We start from the raw sequence: 18,576 nt of genomic DNA, 5'->3' as shown, positions 1-18,576 counted from the left end.
CAGGACTCTTGAGAGCACAGTTAGCTCCCCTGGCTTTTGTCCATGTCTCCCCAAAACATTTCATATCTCTAACGGTAGCCTCAATCCAGGGAAAACAGTTCAACCCTGGAGTAAGACTAAAAAGCAAGATTTATCTGTTGGGAACAAAGAGGAAATAAGATGAATGGCATACACCAATAGTAATTTCACTGAAAAAGATTTATTTCTTTCCATTTTAGAGTTTGTCATACTTTAAGAACAAGGAAAATATCAATTCATTTCATCATCTTTATAACAAGAGGTAGGCAGCTGCTATTCTCACTTTACAAAAAGGGAACAGAGATTGAGAATTTCCCACAATTACTCAGAAAATCCATGTACAAACTGAGATTTCAACCCAGATGTATAGTTCCTGATTCCATAAAATTGTAGGTTCTTCTTTCTATCACTGCATTCTTCCTGCACACAGCAGGAAACTCTTCCTCTGAAGGAACTTGGCTACTTTTCAGGATGAGCTGAATTCTACTCAGGCACTAGTAATTCTACTCGGGCACTATTAATTCCCCTAGATAAGGCTTCCCAAGTGAAGAGCCCTCCCCCTCCCCCAGTGGTACTGCCACACCTGCTCTTTTGTCTCAGGAATTTTCTAAAAGAGACAGCTTCCGAATGAAGGCTTTACTCAATAAAGCTTTTTCACTAAAAAGTCCAGCAAGGCACAACATACAGGCAGGGTTGTTTCCATTCAAGCTAGGAAGCAGTATATATGCCACTGTAGGCAACAAGAAGAATAAGAATAGGCCATGATTCCCTCCCACCCATATCAGCCTTAGGTGGAATTGTCCAACAACTATCAACCCAAGCTGTGGTTGGATGGAACGAGGACCAGTGCAGCACTTTGCCAGGACACACACACACAAGATCAGCTTCAGATAGAGCCTGGATTAAAAGACATCTAGACTTCTTCATTCTTGAGAGCATCAGAATCTGCAGAATCATAAGACTAATGTGCCCGAAGTTGATAATCTGGAACAAAAGGTATCAAATAGGTTAAATTTAGGCTCCCATGTAGCAAGGAATCTCCTTGGCTGCAAATAGTTCTATCTCTTTCAGAGGTGAGCTTGCAAAATTTGCTGAAAAACGAAACCAAGATATTTCACGTATAGAGGAAGGTTTTGAAACTTATTTTCTAAGTCTCAAAGTTTGCCTATAAAGTAGGAGTACTAATGTCTACATACCTTTCAATCTCACATTTACCTCCGGCAAATAGAAGGAAAGCTTACCAGAGACAGAATGATTAAACAGTAGAGTGGGTTCACATGGCATGGTAAGCCACAGAATTACGATGGAAACTAAAGTATGGGTTAATAAGGAATACAGTTTTACCAAAAAACAATATCTGGAGATTTCCCTCTAGATCATGCCAAACATGATCAACTTGGTGGACATTACATTGGATGAGAAGAGAAGGTACTACTGCATACACCATGGGGCTCTGTAAAACCTTTTTTGTCCAAATGAAAAAAAAGGAGCAACTCAAGTTAACCTGTTTCTTTCACAAACAGCATATTCTTATAAAAAGACAGGGCAACTTTTTCAGAAATCTTGATTCTGAAGGCTTTGGTCAAATGCTTGCTGCAAGCCTCATTCAGCAAGGGGGAGTTAACATAAGAAGGAACAAAGGGCTATCTAATCCAGCAAGAGCCAATTAGATATTCACGGGAAGCCTACAAGCAAAACAGAATAGCAGCACCCATTCACACTCTCCAACAATGAATATCAATTCTGATCCCAGGGGAACTACATAGGCATCAGAACCAGTAGGTACTGATAGTCCTTATCCATTGCACATTTGGCCTAACAAATCTAATCTAAGGCTAAATCTAATCTAAAATTTCAGTCCAGGGGTCTGCAGAATAGGTAACACAATAGAGATGCAGCAACTTTTGCTGGCTTCAGTTTCTTTCCATTTCAAGAGTCTATAATGAAATAGGATCCCATACATCTAAAATTTCAGTCCAGGGGTCTGCAGAATAAGTTACACAACCAAGATAAACCAGCTACATTCATACACACGTACATCCATACACATTCTAGAAAAACAAGAGGATGTTGGGGGAGGAGATCTAATATCTACTGAACTGACCTTATGTCTGTATCTGGATTAATGGCTACTTTGTGGTTAATCAGTCATTCCTCCTCCAGGAAAATGATATGGAATGTAGGAGTTTCTATAAAGCAGAACACGTCAGCTGTTCTGGCTTTGTATTTCAACTCCTATGAGTGCAGGGGATTATTTCATAAACAAAGAGGTTAGGGAAATGATTAGCCTTCCTTCATGGCATGCAGATTAGCTCTAACCCCCAACTGAATCACTGGGCATTTTTTAAAATTGTTGATTTTTGCCAAAAAAAAAAAAAAAGCGTTGGGCAAGAGTGTTCGGATAGCTACTGAAAAGAAGATCAATAAGTCATGCAAATTGTGGTTTTCTGTGGTGTCTGAGGCACATTTGCTGTTTAAATACTGTAACCATGCTCAATACTAAATTTAGTGTGCTTGGTGAATGTGGTCAGTATCTATATATAAATTCAGCTTCTTTATGGGCTTAATAGCTTACCACCGCTCTGGGTGATGTAGCGGACCCATGGCAGAGCCTGGTACCCACTCTTTTCAATGATCTTCATGTATCGCACCTGGTCAGAGTGAGATTATAGGTAAGAGAGGAGAGAAAAAAGAGAGTGTGCATTAACTATCTTTAATTCATTCAGATTCGATGGCATCTCAAGGCTTCCATTGAACTTTAACATCACACTACAGTGTGGTCAAGGCGGCCTTTCTCTCTCCAGCTTAGAATGATAATAATCCCACCTCTTTGGCATATACAGTAATTTGAATAATTGTGAAAAACATTTTGCAGCAACAAGCAACAGTGACTTGCTCATAGCCGCAGCCATCAGCAGGCTACAGCCCACAACCTGCAGTCACCTCAGCTTTCTTTTCTCTTCCTCAATACTGCCTGATCTCGTGATTCTGGGCTCAAAAATGTCCCCATTCCCACTTCTCTATCAAATCTTGCTCACCTGAATCCCAGAAACTGTGAAGTAGGGGATTTCAAATTGGACCAAGATGGGTGGCCGACCTTCCAGCTCCTCATTCTCAACGCTGGGCAGCCCAAAGTGGGCTCGCATCAAATATTCTTTGCCACCCTGCAGAGCCAAATGCAAAAGTCGATAGAGTATTTCCTGGTGATTTGATTCCAGATTTTCTGGCCAATTGATTCCACAATCTGGCTCTAATAACCAGAAGGCAAAACCCCACCACCACCATTGCCAGCTTTTATGGAAGCTGAATCTTATTTATCACAGCTCAAGCTCTGCTAGAATCTAGTGGGCAGGAATTCATTACCTATTATAGCACCCTAACATTTGTCAGAGACTTCAACATACATCTAAGAACCCCTACAATATGTCCTTGTGCTCACTCCAAATTCAGCAGAAGAGCCACATATCTTAATGAATGTTCCTGGTAGAAGTTTAACTGACTGGAATGTCCTACTGATCTGAATGATGCAGGACAGAGATCATGGGAAGAGAAAGGGAATTTTTCTTACCGGGAAGGACTTTATGTTCCAGACAACAATATTTTTTTCAGGCATATATTTTGCACTGCCAATGCTGGTTTTGAATTTGGGTGAGTCAGCGTCACTTGGGACAGGCACGCTTATCTCCACACCATTGGCCACTGATTGTTTTTTGAACTGACCCTTTGCCTTTTAAAGAAAAAAATCATAATAAGTGACATATGGAAAAAGACACATTTCCCTGACCAATTAAGTCTCTGACACAAGAGAAAGATCAAAAATTCAAGATGGTTTGGACTCTTCTTTTTATCCAATGAATACGGACAGATGCTCTTTTCTACAGGACTATGCAAATTCCCAAGCTTTATGATCAAATTGAGATGCTTGCCTGTTTGGAGCAATCAACAGCATTTACAGGAACAAAACATACTGTGTGTATTTTACTAGGATCTAGCCTTTTTCCTTTACACTGGAGATCTTGCAAAGGAATGATGATATTGCTCAAAATAATTCACCTTAACCATAATCTCCACTCGGCTGTGAGAAAACTTCTCAATGACAGATTCAATCCAGATGAGAGGTTTCACCTTGTTGGGAGGGGTGGGAGAGGAGAAAGAGAAAGAAAGAAAGAAAGAAAGAAAGATCATGCATGAATTTCAGAGCTTCCAATATATTAGAGGGTGTAGAATGGTTCAAAGATTATTGTATTACACACGATGAAACTGACCATCACCTCGGAATTCTATTATATTTAATTAGACCTGCATAGTTGAGCAGCCTTATTTTATCTAGCAACAGCAGGGGTAAGACTCTATTACACATAATCTAACAGTCATTTATGGAGCTGCCAAGGGTCGTTTTTGATTGCAGCAGCATAGATATGTTTAATACATAAAATCATAAAAGAATGGCTAATTTTCTTGCCAATTTCAAAAATGTCATCAATAGCATTCAAGGACATGCCTGATAAGAAGGAGAGATAGTCCTGGGTGCTCAGAAGAAGAAAAAAATGTTTTTGGAAGTGCTGAAATACAATATATCTAATTATCTTGTAAATTAACGGGTTCACAATTTGCATTAATCATTTTGTACTGGCTTGCATATGTTATATGTAGCCAGTACTACATAGCTGTCAATGCAAAGTTTGAGCCCAGTCACTACATACAGCCATTGCTAGGCTTGCATCATGGTTGTAAAAAGTTGACTGTCAGATACCTCAATAGACAGGTTTCTCATTGGCAAAGAATCAGCCTTCTTGAACAGGAAACCATTAATTATCTGGACATATTTTCTGTTGTTCTCTCCTTACAAAAAAATTCCTTTCTCCAGCAGCTTCAGCTAATTTAGAAATGGGCAACTGGCCCATCTGGGCATCAGTCATTAACAAAAAGTAGTTGTTCTCTTGGTGAATCCACAAGCAAAGGAGAGATACCTATCCCAGCAGAGGGAAGATGGTCCATGAGATCACCCTAGTGTGACTCATGTCCTGGGATGTTTTCTCTGTGTTCCACCCCCAGGACCACTTCAAAGATCTACCTGCGTGTTCAGGCGATATGACATAAGCTCAAAATCTCCATCAGGTGGAATGAAGGAGATAGTACGATCATTGTCAAAACGTGATAGTCGCACACACTGGTGGAACTTGACATCCTCGAGTTCCACGGACTTATTTTTTCCACCTGAAAGTCAGAAGTGCAGCTGTTAAAAGACAAACATGATATCTGGCCAAAAGGTAATTTCAGCTTCACTTTCAGTGTTAGAAGTATTAAGAAAAAAAATACTGTCTTTTTGGTTTGAAGCTTCATAGACCTCCAATCCTTCAATGAAAGGGTGGTTTCACAAGAGAAAAGAAAAATAATAATAGAACCCTCACTTTCAGATGATCAAATCCCATGAATATGCTGCAGAAGAAATATAAAGCTATGAACAGCTTCATGGGGAAAAATAACTCAAAACAAAACAAAATTTAACAATACAAAATCCCAATTAAAAGTTACACGATAGTTTGTTGAAGACAAACCAAAAAGTGTGGACCTTTTCATAGACACACACAAAGCAGAATTGCAGACCTTGCTCTTTCTGCTAACTTTATGACCAACCTGACACATTCCATAGATGGATGTGAAAGTGCAAAAAGATATGAGGCTCAAATTTGAGACTCACCTACTATGTCCATCCCATCCCAGATGCTCATGCCACCACATTGTGATTTACTTACGTCCTGTGAGCTCAAAGAGCACCCTGTCATTGAGGCCCAGGCGCAACTCTGGCATACCCGAAAGGAACACCTTCAGCTTGATGGAACCCACTATCTCACTCAGCAGGACATTCCCATTGGCATTAACCTGAAAGACAAAGTAGGGTCTGAGGCCCTCCATTCACTCTCCACACTCTTTTCCATGAGGAAATATGGCTCCTCTTGCTCTTGAAGTGATGCTGAAGTTCATGCTAAAGCTCTTCAGTCATGCTGGTTCCCAGTGAAACATGGAAACGAAAACTTCACCACCATGAAATCAGAGTGAGTAATCCTCCAGGAGGCTTACAGAAGGTGGAGTGATGTTGCAAATTTATACTCAGGGCCAGGATTGAGATTGTTTTCTTTTGGTTTTAAACCACATCAAGCCTACTTTAAGGCCTGCACCACAGTTTTTGTGGATTTTCTGTGGTTCGGAGGTTGCAAAAAAGGTGTCCAGGGGCTGATGCAGCTGTGGAGCCACAGGCTGACTACTACTACTTTAAACATAGGCTTGGAATAAATGTCTGTTAGAGCACAACCATTGACTGATGGATTGGATTGGACTGAAATGAAATGAAATGACTGCCCATCTCACCACGGCCACTCTGGGTGGCAAACACAGTTAAAACATCAGTATAGTAATAAAAAGAGAATACTGTATGCATATATAACAGAACTGGAAATCAACAATTTCTGAGGAAACCCTCACTTCCAGGCCAGCAGCAAGTTTTCTCCCTTGAACAGAAAGACCATCAGGGACAGAGATACGGTACAACTACTGTGGTTAAGACTGCACCCTGAATCTTGCTCGTTGCAAGCTTCATTCGGAAATATAAGATCCTGGTAATTGCACACAGTGTGACATAACCACAGGTCCCAGTTCTCCCGCTCACCTTTGCCCCAGCACTGCCCTCTGTTTTCTTCCCTCCTCCCTTCCTCAGCAGGAGGTCTTAGCACCCTGGAGGGGCAAAGAAAACAGCCTCAAAGCATGTTTCTCTTGGTACAAAGAGATGGAAACTACTATAAGGAACTCTTGCAATGTTTCGATTCCTGCGAAGATGCACACCCCATTTGGGATAGAAGAAGACAAACTATTTCCTTGTTCTATCCAAATTAGTAAAACTTCTTTATCCTTGTAAGTCAGGGCATACGAATTCAAGATTGCATGTTGCATCCCAAAAACCTTGGGTATGATTTCTAAAGTCACTTCAAAAGTTGCACAATTTTTAATGTGGTAAAAGGGGAAACTATTACATACATGAGGAACAATCATATTTACTGTATTTCATTCATGTTTAAATTTCATCAGTATTTTTTGCTGATACCCTACCACCTCATTTATGGAGTGCAGCTCCACTCAATGTCCTTTTTTGCAATTGAAAAGAATTGTGCATCCCTTTTACAGGTAACGTGGGGGAGGATTTTTGTTTCATTATTCTCGCCTTGTTTTGCATCAGCAGGTGAAATGTGACTACTCTGCTGGCTTCTTGAGAACTGCAGTTCAGCAACAGTTGGAGGACACACTTTGTCAACTCCTACTTTAATGAAGGCCATCAATGAGGGTTTGTTTGTTTTTTTATCCATTCAATTGTGTTAAATTCTCAGAGACTGCCTGGACAAGTCCCTGCAGTTTTCTTGGCAAGGTTTTTCAGAAGTGATTTGCCCTTGCCTCCTTCCTAGGGCTGAGAGAGACTGACTGGCCCAAGGTCACCCAGCTGGCTTTGTGCCTAGACAGAACTCTCACTCTCCCGGTTTCTAGCCTGATGCCTTCACCACTACACCAAACTGGCTCTGGCATGGTTCCCCACTGCTTCCTTCAGCAAGAGTCCCGGACACTTCCCTGATACAGTATTTGCAAGTCCCTGGCAGATGCTCCTTCTGATGATAGACAAGGCAGATGCACACATCATCCTTCCCCCTTTTTCTGTCCATTGTCGAAATGATGGTCTTAATCTGCTTCACGGGAGGGTCATTCTTTGATCTAATTTGCCAGAGTTTTCAGCTGCCATATTAAAAACCACTGCTTTAAGGTATGTCATCCTTATAAACTTCTATACACACTACAGTACACTTTTTCAAGTACCTCAACTTCACTATCTTAATAAAAGAATGTAAAATTTCATTTTATACATATTAAATTTTACATTATATCATTGTGAAATTGAGGTACTTGAAAAAATGTAGTATGTATATTCTTAGTTTTTAAATATGCCACCATGATTAGGGTGCAAACACATTAAGATAGCTTTCTAGACTTGTCACTGTCATGCACAAGCCTCTAAAAACCTGCCATATATAATCTCCTACCACAAATAATGGAAACCTGACTCACTAGCAGGTTGACAGATTCAATGACATCAATGAAGACCTCATTCTTCTTGTATTTGAGGCCCTCTGATCTCCAGGAGACTGCATTGGTGACAGTGGCTGGAACCCGTGACTTAGCTGTCTCCAGTTTGTTGCCCTGCTGAGTGATGTACCTGTGATGTGATGAAAAAATTCTTCCTGATCAAACATCCTACTATAGGTTCTCTCAGATGCCTTTTGCTGTCTAGAGTAGCATCAGAATATCAACATTTTGTGTGAGATGGGCGGCTATATAAATATGATAAAGTAAAACAAACAAACAGCATTTCAGGCTGGCAGGGAGAGGAAGAGTGTACTGGAGCACATTTTCCAATGCAGGAAGTCCCTCTTATCAGTAAGGCTAAGAATGATCTCTCTCTGAATCACTCCTAGTTATAATACTGAGACAGGTATTTGACAAAAAAGTTTAAAAGTTCACATTCAAAAACTAGAGTCTAGCTATCTATGCACATTAGAATTTCAGGACAGCCAAGTTCAACAGGAGGTAAGACCCCATGGACAGAAATGGGGATCAATTAAGTCAAAGGGGGAATAGGAGGATTGGGAACTTCTCAAAAGTAAGATACCAGAAGTACAACTGGATAATGTTCTACCTCAATGGGAACAAAGCAAAACAAAACAAAACAGGCATTATTGTGGACACACAGGGAGTTTTGACTGAACTCAGAGTTAGAAGGAACACATACAGGAAATAGAATAGGGCATAATCACCAAGGAGGTATACCAACAAGTCACTAATATCTGCAGAAAGACAATTAAAAAGTCTAGAGCACAACATGAACTTGGGCTCAAAGGAAGTTAAAAGTACTAACAAAGCTTTTTTTCATTATGCTAGTAGTAGAAAGAATAAAAAGGAAGGAGTGGGCCTGCTGCCAAGAGACTGGGAGAGTACAGAGCATCTCAACTCCTACTCTGCTTCAGTCTTGTCCCCAAGGGGGATCTGTGTTCAGATGGATCTAAGTGGAACAACTGGCAAAGCTAGAGTGTGGTAACCCAAGACAGATAATTAGGAGAAAAAGTTTGTCTCCAGAGACAAACTAAGTTAAGTTTGAAAGTCTTGAAACAGCTGACAGATATCATCTAGGAGCCCCTTTCTGTGGTCTTTGAGAAATCATGGAGGATTGCCTTAGTTTTACCCAATTTTTTTTTTCTTCCTAGTGCTTTCCCACAGGTACAGGATCCACTTTTTTGGGATCAACCAAACGTTGATCTATTGGTTGCGACAGGAATTAACCAAATGGCTTGTCATCTGAGCCTGCCATCGTGGGTTGAGAGAGACTGGCCCAAAATCACCCAGGTAGCTTTCACGCCTAAGGCTGGACTAGAATTCACAGTCTCCTGGTTTCTAGCCTGGAGCCTTAACCACTAGACCAAACTGGCTCTCCCTTAGTTTTACCCAAATGCAAGTATGAACATTTAAACTGAAAACCTAGGATTTTATGTATGCTGCAATTTTGTTTCACTGCAACATTTACAGTTTACAGTTTTTAAAATCCTGAACAGCAGCAGAATAACAGATAAAGGCCCTGGAAGAACAAGTAAACAGATTACTTACTCCTGCAAAATTTTACTATCTGTTGTCTGAGGAAACCCAAAGTCCATCAGCTCATCCAGTAGCTCATACACGATGACAAAATTGTCACGGATGCTCTCTTCCTCCAGCTCCTTGAAGTATTCAGAAAAGACCTGACAAGGAGAGAATGGATTTCATACTGAAGAAGTGAAAGAAGTATTATTACCCTGCAGTTAAGTCTCCAGAATTCTGATTGCTTGGGTCAAGTGCCTCTTTCTTGTGGAATGTCCAGTTCTGTATACATATGGAACTGGAAAAAAACTCAGGTCAAATTATCTGCATGGGCAGGAGGTGGCTCTAAAAGATACTAACTGTAGAGTTGAGTGAATTAGCCTCCCTCCACCCTAGCCTTGGGCCCCCAAGCTTCTGTTAAGATACACTCTTATTCAGAACGCCCACCAAGTTGAGTGTCCCAATTCCGCTATGCCTGTTTCAGGGTGCTCTGCTATGCTTTTGTATTAGAAGTAAATGAATTACATAGAGATGTGGAAGAAAACTGAAAATCCTTGCCAGAATGAAGGCTGTTGAAAGGAAAACAGAATAGTTTTGAATGACAAATTGCTTTATTTATATGTTCCCCACTGTTCATTATTCTAGCAAACATAAGCTGTTATTCATCTTCCTCTGAAGATTTCTTTAAAATTATCACCGATCTAAAATATGTCTGCTAAATTGTTGACAAGGACTGAATGGAATAAATGAATGAAAACGTCTTTCTGGGCTGCTAATCTATATTCAAACCCCTGGTGCTAATCTCTGAAATGGATTCCACCATATACCTGACTAATCACCTTCTCTGCACAGGAACCTTCCTATATGCTAAAGCCCTCTTCTGGGGGCAAGCAATAATTGAACGTGCATGTACATAATCTATTTTCCCAGATTTAACAGAATTCAGAAACTGAGTAAACAGGAAAAACGCAGCAGAAAAAGCAAGGAATGGCAATTTCCTTCTTCCCTTCTGAAGTGAGAGAGAACTTTCCATCCTTGGTTTCCTGAATGTTTGAGAAAGGCTACTTACCTCTACCACTTTGTAGAGAAAAGAATATACCAGTGAGGCATTGGCATTCCTCATGGTGATGGCCACCACTACATGGAAGATTAAGGGCGAAGGTAAGAAACACATATGGACTATTGCACTAGACACCTGCACTGGAGAAAGAATACTAACACAAAGGACACAACTGCACATGCTACACAGTGGACAGCTGATAGGCATCATGCACAGATGTGCTACCGAGGGAAAAAATGGCACCTCTGTTTTTAATCTGAGCCTATGTTAATCAGATGCATAAAAATGGTTGTTGCAAATAGTAAGATCAATAATTCTACTTATGGATTCTTCAAATATTTCCTTCATTGTAATGTAGATATGTCAGTTCAATGTGCTGAGGCATTTTCAAGCTCACAGGGAAGGCAAAGAAGTGTAGCTTTAGAGTGGCATGAATTATATAGAGTAAGTTTTTCGCTCATTAAGTTAAAAACGCATTTATCCTTTTTTTCTCTCTTTGAGCTACTGTATGTGTGGCTTACCAGCTACAGTACTAGAATTCACTTCTTAGTTTCTTAGCATGTAAGAGCCTGTTTAGAAACTTAGAAACCCATTCGATTAACTTTTCTCCTCCAAAAGTATTTTGATGAAATGTCTTTTTAAAACTTTAATTGTCCAATGTCAAACCTCAGTGAACAAGCATTCACACAGTGATGCAAAAAGAATCTTTGATAATTGGGCAATCATTCTTCTTTCATAAATATGTTCCATACATTTGTTATGTATCTGTGATGACAAGGTTCCTATAGCACTCCAAATAAAAAGGTGGGTCACTTGGTTTAGTATACTATGTGAGCATAGCCTTCTATACCATATTCAGTCAACCATACTTAAAAAAACGTGAAGCTTCTGTTTTGCAAAAACAAATCTATGCTTTTGCCTGGTGTTGTAGTTTTCTACTCCAAAGCCAACCCTTGTGCAACTTAGCTTCATTTGTGCTAGAAGGACTGGGCACATTCTATTACATGTTTTGTGCTTAGACTTCTCTTGTAACAAAGCATGGCAGAAATAAGATTTCTGGACATAATTTAGCCACTTTGGCTAAACTTTTTATCTTTTTATCTATTTATACATAGAAATCAATTTTATGAACTGATATAGGAATTTTTTTTCTTTTTTACTATATTAGAAGGAGTCACCCTATACAGCAGAACTGCCTTATGAAACAGGCTGTTGAAGGTTCAAATAGACAAGAGGATATACAGTACATAATTACAGAATTCACTGCCATAAGATTAGGTGTCTTTAAAGGACTATGGAAATCATAAAAGATAATTCTGTGCCTGACTGACCTGTATCTATCTTTGTAATTATTATGAATATCTGGCCTGCTTGATCTGACAAATGTAATTTTAATTGTATGAAAGTCTACAAAGTTGGCCACTTTTCCTGGCTCGCTATGTAACTGCTGAAGCCTCATATCCCTTTGTCTTATTACTTTTCATCAGAATCAATTATTTTACAATTAAATATAATTAGATATTCCCAAACAGAAGACAGCAATTCAACCTCCTTGCTCTATTGGGTTCTTGGCTGAAATATGAACAGCTTCTATCCTAGAACTAGTATGTAAGTGCCATACAATTCATTACCAACCCATGTCTGTGATCAGATTGCAGAACTGTTTTTGGTGAGTAGAACCAGAAGTTGGAGGCTCTTTTTCCTCCAGTCTGAAGGCCTTTATCTATTTAAGGCTGAATAGGGTATTTTAGAGATTTGTTAATTTGGTCTGAGGTTTGTGTATGAGGAACATGAAAAATTGACATTCTTTCCTTTATTTTAACTCTTGATGCAATTTTGTATTACTTTTTTAAATTATTAATTGGCTCACATCCCCTCTTCCTGAAAGAGACCAAATACCCCAGAGATTAACCCCAAAATCACAGTTAATAACTAGTGCAGAAAGGATTATTTTAGGCCTTAAAATTGCCCTTCCTATAGTGCTCCTTTCAAACATGCCAGACTTGGGTTTTGATCTCAGAAAATGGTGTAAATAACCTATAATTTCACATCCTGGGTAGTCTATTTTACTCACATTTACCCAGAAATCCTACCAAATTAATCTAGCTGTGTCCATGCTGATATGGTGTTTAGAAGAAATAATAATTTGGCTAAGGCTCAATAACTGAAACTCAGTCTTGATTCATAAAAGTGCAGATGGTGGGCAGTTTGTCTATCCAAGGAGGTAACCCTGAAACTGTTCTGAATTCAGGGCACTTTCCCTATTGTGGGCTTGTAACATGAACTCCCAAAACTATTTCTGAGGGCTCTGAGGCCAATTCACAGGCCCCTTGAAAAGCTGTCATCAAACTCTAAATTTTAATATGACATATGAAGAAAATTATTAAATACAAGATGAATAATCTTTAAATCTAAAAGTAAATTAAATCAAATCAAACCTAGTTTTGTCCTGGCCTCATCTACTTTTTTGGTATACATTCTATAGCAATCACTCAAAGATTAAGTGCATAATTTAGCCTAAAGTATAGTTGTACTCCCAGGCAACTCTCATAAGAACAGATATTAAATTCATCTTCATCATTGAAAATGAAAATGGCCTTAGTAGCATGAAGAAACTTATATTAGCTGAGGTTAATATACTAACTACAGGCCATCTTGTACAATCTAGCCACCACTGTTTACTCTGTGAGTCATAAGTTCTATATTTCTTTAACATGGAGTGTCACTGAACACAGAAGTAACTTCTGTAGTTCAGAATTATTAATGTAACATGGACTAGGCTAAGCTATCAGCTTTATTACTTCTCGGGAAGTTTCCAAATTCAGTTCAAAAGCCTGGGTTATGCTTTAAAGCCCCACATGGTTTAGGAGCTGCTCCCTAGCTCTTTCTGCATTAATCCACCCATCCTTTTGAGGTCCTGCTTCAGGTGGATCAGTATTTAAAACTTCAGAGGGTAAATAGAGATAGATTGGAAATGCACTTCCTCAGAAAGGGCTGCTGACATCTCAGAATACTCTCCAAGAAAGGCCCAACTGGCACACTCATTATTATTAGGGGGTAGGAGAAAAAAAAAATCCCAGCGTTAATCATTTTAATTCAATAAACACAAAACAATTATCTATCAAATGGATTACTGCTGACTTAACCTGTTATAAGGCTACATATTTTATTTGATCCATACTTACACTATTTTTTCCTATTCTAGTATCTATTCTGTAAGTTCATGTTGATGGCTCAGGTTATAAATTCTTGAAATACATAAATAAGATTACAGCATTGGAATTCATATTCTAAGTGGCTCAAAAAACAATTAGGTGCAAAGGGCTAAATAGAACATTGGGCAATCTCTATCACGGCACATTAGCACTTGTAGTTACTGTGTATTTTATGTTCAGAGGTTGTATACATCTAATTATCAAGGAGAAACTCTTCATCATACCTTAAATATGAGCTTCTCTGAGACACCTGGTTACCTTTTGAGATTAAACACTAGCTTACTGGGTGTGATCCAGCAAAGCAAAGCTTACCCGCCAACTCTTTATATCCCTTGGCTGATGACATTTTCCAGCGCATGTACAAAAGCATTTACATGCAACCAGGCACAAAGCAGGGAGCCATCCTCAAGTACGGCCATACATCCCAAATCCCTACAGATATGCTGTTTGGAACAAAATAAGATGCTTGTTTTGTTCAAGGCATAAGCTTTGCAGGGTGGCTGCATCTCATAACCTTTAGTTCGGGCTCCGAAAGGATACAGTAGAGGTTGCTGTGCTTTATCCAAAGGAAGTGAACTTTTCCATGGGAGAGGACTGGGGTCAGAGCGCATTCTTCCTCCTTTTGCATCAAGAGTGGCATGAAGTAATCAATCTCTGACATGTTGACATCACCCTTATAGTTGCGGCTGATTAGCGGCTACGGTAGAGGAAAGCAGTTAAACAATGTGGTATTCAAAAGCAGTGGGTATGTATGATTGGAGTAAGCATTGGAAGACTCTCTTTTTATTACAGTGCAAAGCATGTAAAAGCACATCTTTTTCTCCAGCTGCTTCCCAGAGAGACTTAGACATTAGTCCCTGCAGTTACATTCTAACACTATACTGCATATGCTGGCTGGGGAATTCTGGGAGTTGAAGTCCACACGTCTTAAAGTTGCCAAGGTGGAGAAACCCTGCTATACCGTATTCCCCAAACTACACTGGATTGCACACGCAAGACACATTGTAGATCCAGGCCAAATAAAAAAAGAGCTGCTCCATCAGTAGCAATGCTCATGAATGTCCAAATGCCTTTCTGTGTATCTGTGGTGAAAAACAAAATCGCCTCTTAGATACCTTAAGGGAAAACCCAAAAAGTAGGAGCCCCAGACTGTAGCATGCTTCTCCTGTCAACAGCCAGATTATTACTTATCAAAACATTGCACTGTGATCTTGTAAAAACAAATTGATAATCAGAATTCAGTGCTTCAAATTTAATTTGGAGGACACTGCCAGCAGGATGTTGCTCCAAGTACTTTGCTTAATAAAATCAGCATTATAGTATGTATAGATTTGGGGTGTTGCAGGTCCCCTGAGTAATAAAACAACACAGTGAGATGGTGGGTTAACTTATTTATTACGTAGATACTCTGGGTGGTGTGTGCATGTATTATGTGAGACAGAATATGTGTCTTGCTTAATGTTCAGAAGGTCATAGTTGTGGTGAGAATAAGTGTAAGCACTTCTCAGCATACTACTACTTTAGTAACATTGTTGAAATGAAGCCACAATGTAGAGCTTAGAAAAGGAAGGAAATAGATGAACACTGCTAATGTGCTGCTTTTACCAGTTTTAAATGGTAACTTTTCATACTAACCTGCTTGAGGTTAGTCTTCTCTCCTAAAAATTACCAGATACTGTAATGTTCATGCCAGGGACTAAGGGCTTCTGAGCACTCGCTCTCAGCCCCTCTGTTACAGTAAGTCTCATGCCCTCTGGATCATCCTTTATTTACAGCAGTGTTTCTCAATCTTAGCATGCTGGCTGGGGAATTCTGGGAGTCCGCATATCTTAAAGTTGCTAAGGTTGAGAAACACTGATTTACAGCATTACTACTTTAAGCTTTTTTCTGGCAGTGGCAGGCGGCTCCACAGACCAGTCGTGCAAGCTGTTTAGCCAAGTGTGTTCAGTTACTGCACTGAAATCTTCCATTTTGTCTTCTTGCACATTGGCCAGATCCAGCTTTCCTGTTGCAGGCCTGACCCTTCATGCAATTTTAAAATAACCAAATTTGTTTAACAAACTTTCAAGGCAAGCACTAGCAGGATGGAAACAATTGCGCCCACAGATTCCTATTAACCAAAGGCTAAACTTTTCAACCTTTGGAGGATAACCTGGGATAATTCCTTTGTGACTCCCCACCCCTATACCACAGAGAGCACCAGTCCCTCAGGTCTCAGCTCTGAAACAGAAGCAGAAAACATAAACATTTACAGAACTGAAGACAGATCTTCAATCTCCTAATCCCCCCAAAAATGCAAGGAAAAGACACTGGGGGGGAGAAGGAGAAGGAGGAAGACTTGTCAGACAGGGCTGGTGAAAAAGGATGATCTATCAAGTTGGGAGCAACAATCAAGACACGGTGGCTTTAAGTCCAGACTTTCACTCCCCGTCGCTTAATTTGCATACCCAACGGGAGGAAAGGGAAAGGAAGACCGCAAGGTCTAAGGCTACGACCCCCTCCCCCAAAACAAACCTTGATCTGCAAAGAGAAGCGGGAAGGCCAATGTTCGTGAACCTTCATTACTATCAAGAGGATTATGCTACAGTAATTCTCCCTCGCGCGAACATCTGAGACTGCCACAACGCGCCCAAGAGGAAGAAGAAGCGAATCGTGGTGGGACTCACCTTGCCTTTCAGGTCAAGGATGAAAATTGCCGAGGCCGACATACTGTCACGCCGACCTACTTCCTCCTCTTCGATTGCGCTCTGCAGCCACCTGGGCCAGGTGAGCGAGCTACACCTTCAGGTGAGCTAGGCTGCCTTAAAGGGGAGGACATTGGCAGGGGAGTGGTAGAAAACCTCCGACAGAAAGGAGACGAGGAGCAGCAGCGCTTGGACCTGTTGCTTGGGCTCGTGGTTTTCAGTGGTTGCTGAAGCAGGCCGCGATTAATTTCTCAAAGGAGAAGCCGGCTTGGGAGGCTACGTGTCAGCTGTAGAGAAAAAAACCTGGCCCCGTTTTATGAGCGAAGCTGGCTGAAGGTTCTTCATTCTTTTTTGAATCCTGTGGCCAACGAACGGATTTTACGCCAGAATAAGGAGCGTCTGAAAGGAGCACGATTGAACTTGGGAATGTTTGTTTTTGCGGACACGGACTGGCTTTATACATTTGTACTACTGTTGCTGGTTTTATCGGTGCGTTGCTCTGACTAAGCCACAATTGGCTGAGTTTACCTGTTGTACTAATGATGGTTTGGAAACTAAGTTTGCAAACTTCATATGTCATAATAAGCCATAAGCAAGCCAACCACATAAAGCTTACTCTTTTCTGTGAAGCCAGTGCTTTCTAGGAAAATCTTGCCCTCCCCAGTGTTCATACAACAATCTAAGCCATTATTTGCTTAATAGCGGCTTCTTGAATAATTGTTGGCTGGGTCCACACAACAAAAAGCCAAACCACATCAAATCACATGATGGAAAATGGACCCCATCAGTTTATCATTTTTATATATTCAATAGGGTTCACACAAAATGCTGAGCCATCCTATGGCTTGTTTGAATTGGCTTAGTATGTTACCTGAACCCAACTGCTGTGTTTTATGAGCCATGATTTAATGTGCCATGTGAATGTGTTCAATAAATCATGGTTAATCAAAATATGGCTTCTAGGGTGAAACAGACCTAATGTAGGTAAATTTTTCAACTGAGTTATGGGCTGAATGCCAAGAGAAGCAATCAGTAATTTTGTGTTGTCCCATAAAGACGCTATAAAATAGAGATGAAGCAGCAAAGCAGGATGGTGAAAGATCTCAGGAGCTATATTTATAAAACAATATCAGTCTTTGACCCAAATATTCTTTGAGGGAGGAGCCTGCAAATAAAAAAATGTATGATTTGAAAAATGAAAAGATTCTACTACCCATGTAAGATGTGGTACTTTCATAGTATTTTCATGCACACCAAAGTTTGGAAGTTGGAAGTCGTATGGCTTCCTCCCTTGCACTCACATCCTGGACTAAAGGCTATGGATTGTGGGGTTAATTTAGAATGCTTGCTCTGGTATAATATATGGCTTTATTGCTTTTACTGTTTGTATAAATACTCCAATGTGTAAGGATAAACTATTAAACAATAAAAAGGTATTTCTTATTAAATATTGTTTTAGATAAATTTTGGTAGAAAAGCTACTAACAACTTTGTATTATATATATGTATGTATATGTGTGTGTCTGTGTGTGTGTAATTCCCCCCCCAGCTGTGAGCTAAATTTCTGTTGCAAATATAATGCTAAATCATAATGTGGTTTGTTCTGTTGAGTATGTTCTGTGAATTCAGCAATTGTGATTTATTCAGTAAACCATGGTTAAACAAATGTGGCTTGCTACAATATGTGAATCCAATTACTTGCTGTGTTCACATGATTTATGTAGCTAAACAGTTTGGTTAACTAGTGTGTGGACACTCTGATTTTATTTCCTGTTGCACAGGGCTGTTTGTTTGTTTGTGGCATACCTTCGTAGTCAGTTTGAAAACAAGATATTGTAGGCAAACAATTTAATTTATTTCAACCTATAAATTATAATGTGCATTTATCAGAGGTACAATAAAACAATTTATTTTTAACATTTTAATAAATTTT

The 18,576-nt window shown here is 39.8% G+C and overlaps 1 protein-coding gene across 1 annotated transcript; it reads right to left on the bottom strand.

Annotated features, from left to right (window-relative positions):
• Positions 1–179: 179 nt before the first annotated feature.
• Positions 180–16,736, bottom strand: AP1M2 (adaptor related protein complex 1 subunit mu 2). Its single transcript, XM_007430201.4, has 12 exons — positions 16,626–16,736; positions 14,500–14,656; positions 10,754–10,821; positions 9,715–9,845; positions 8,125–8,272; positions 5,775–5,901; positions 5,093–5,235; positions 4,072–4,143; positions 3,587–3,745; positions 3,057–3,182; positions 2,594–2,669; positions 180–1,002 (listed from the first exon to the last, which is right to left on the bottom strand). The coding sequence occupies exons 1-12, from the start codon at positions 16,665–16,667 to the stop codon at positions 980–982; spliced, it is 1,272 nt and encodes a 423-aa protein (XP_007430263.2). The 5' UTR covers positions 16,668–16,736; the 3' UTR covers positions 180–979.
• Between the last annotated feature and the right edge of the window lie 1,840 nt (positions 16,737–18,576).

The sequence above is a fragment of the Python bivittatus genome, unplaced genomic scaffold (assembly GCF_059951505.1).
Source record: "Python bivittatus isolate LINGU-HERP-01145 unplaced genomic scaffold, Pbiv_v1 ctg000220_np1212, whole genome shotgun sequence".
In the NCBI taxonomy this organism is placed as follows: domain Eukaryota; kingdom Metazoa; phylum Chordata; class Lepidosauria; order Squamata; family Pythonidae; genus Python; species Python bivittatus.
The sequence above is the reverse complement of the archived record's forward strand: the minus strand, read 5'-3'. Positions and strand labels throughout refer to the sequence as shown.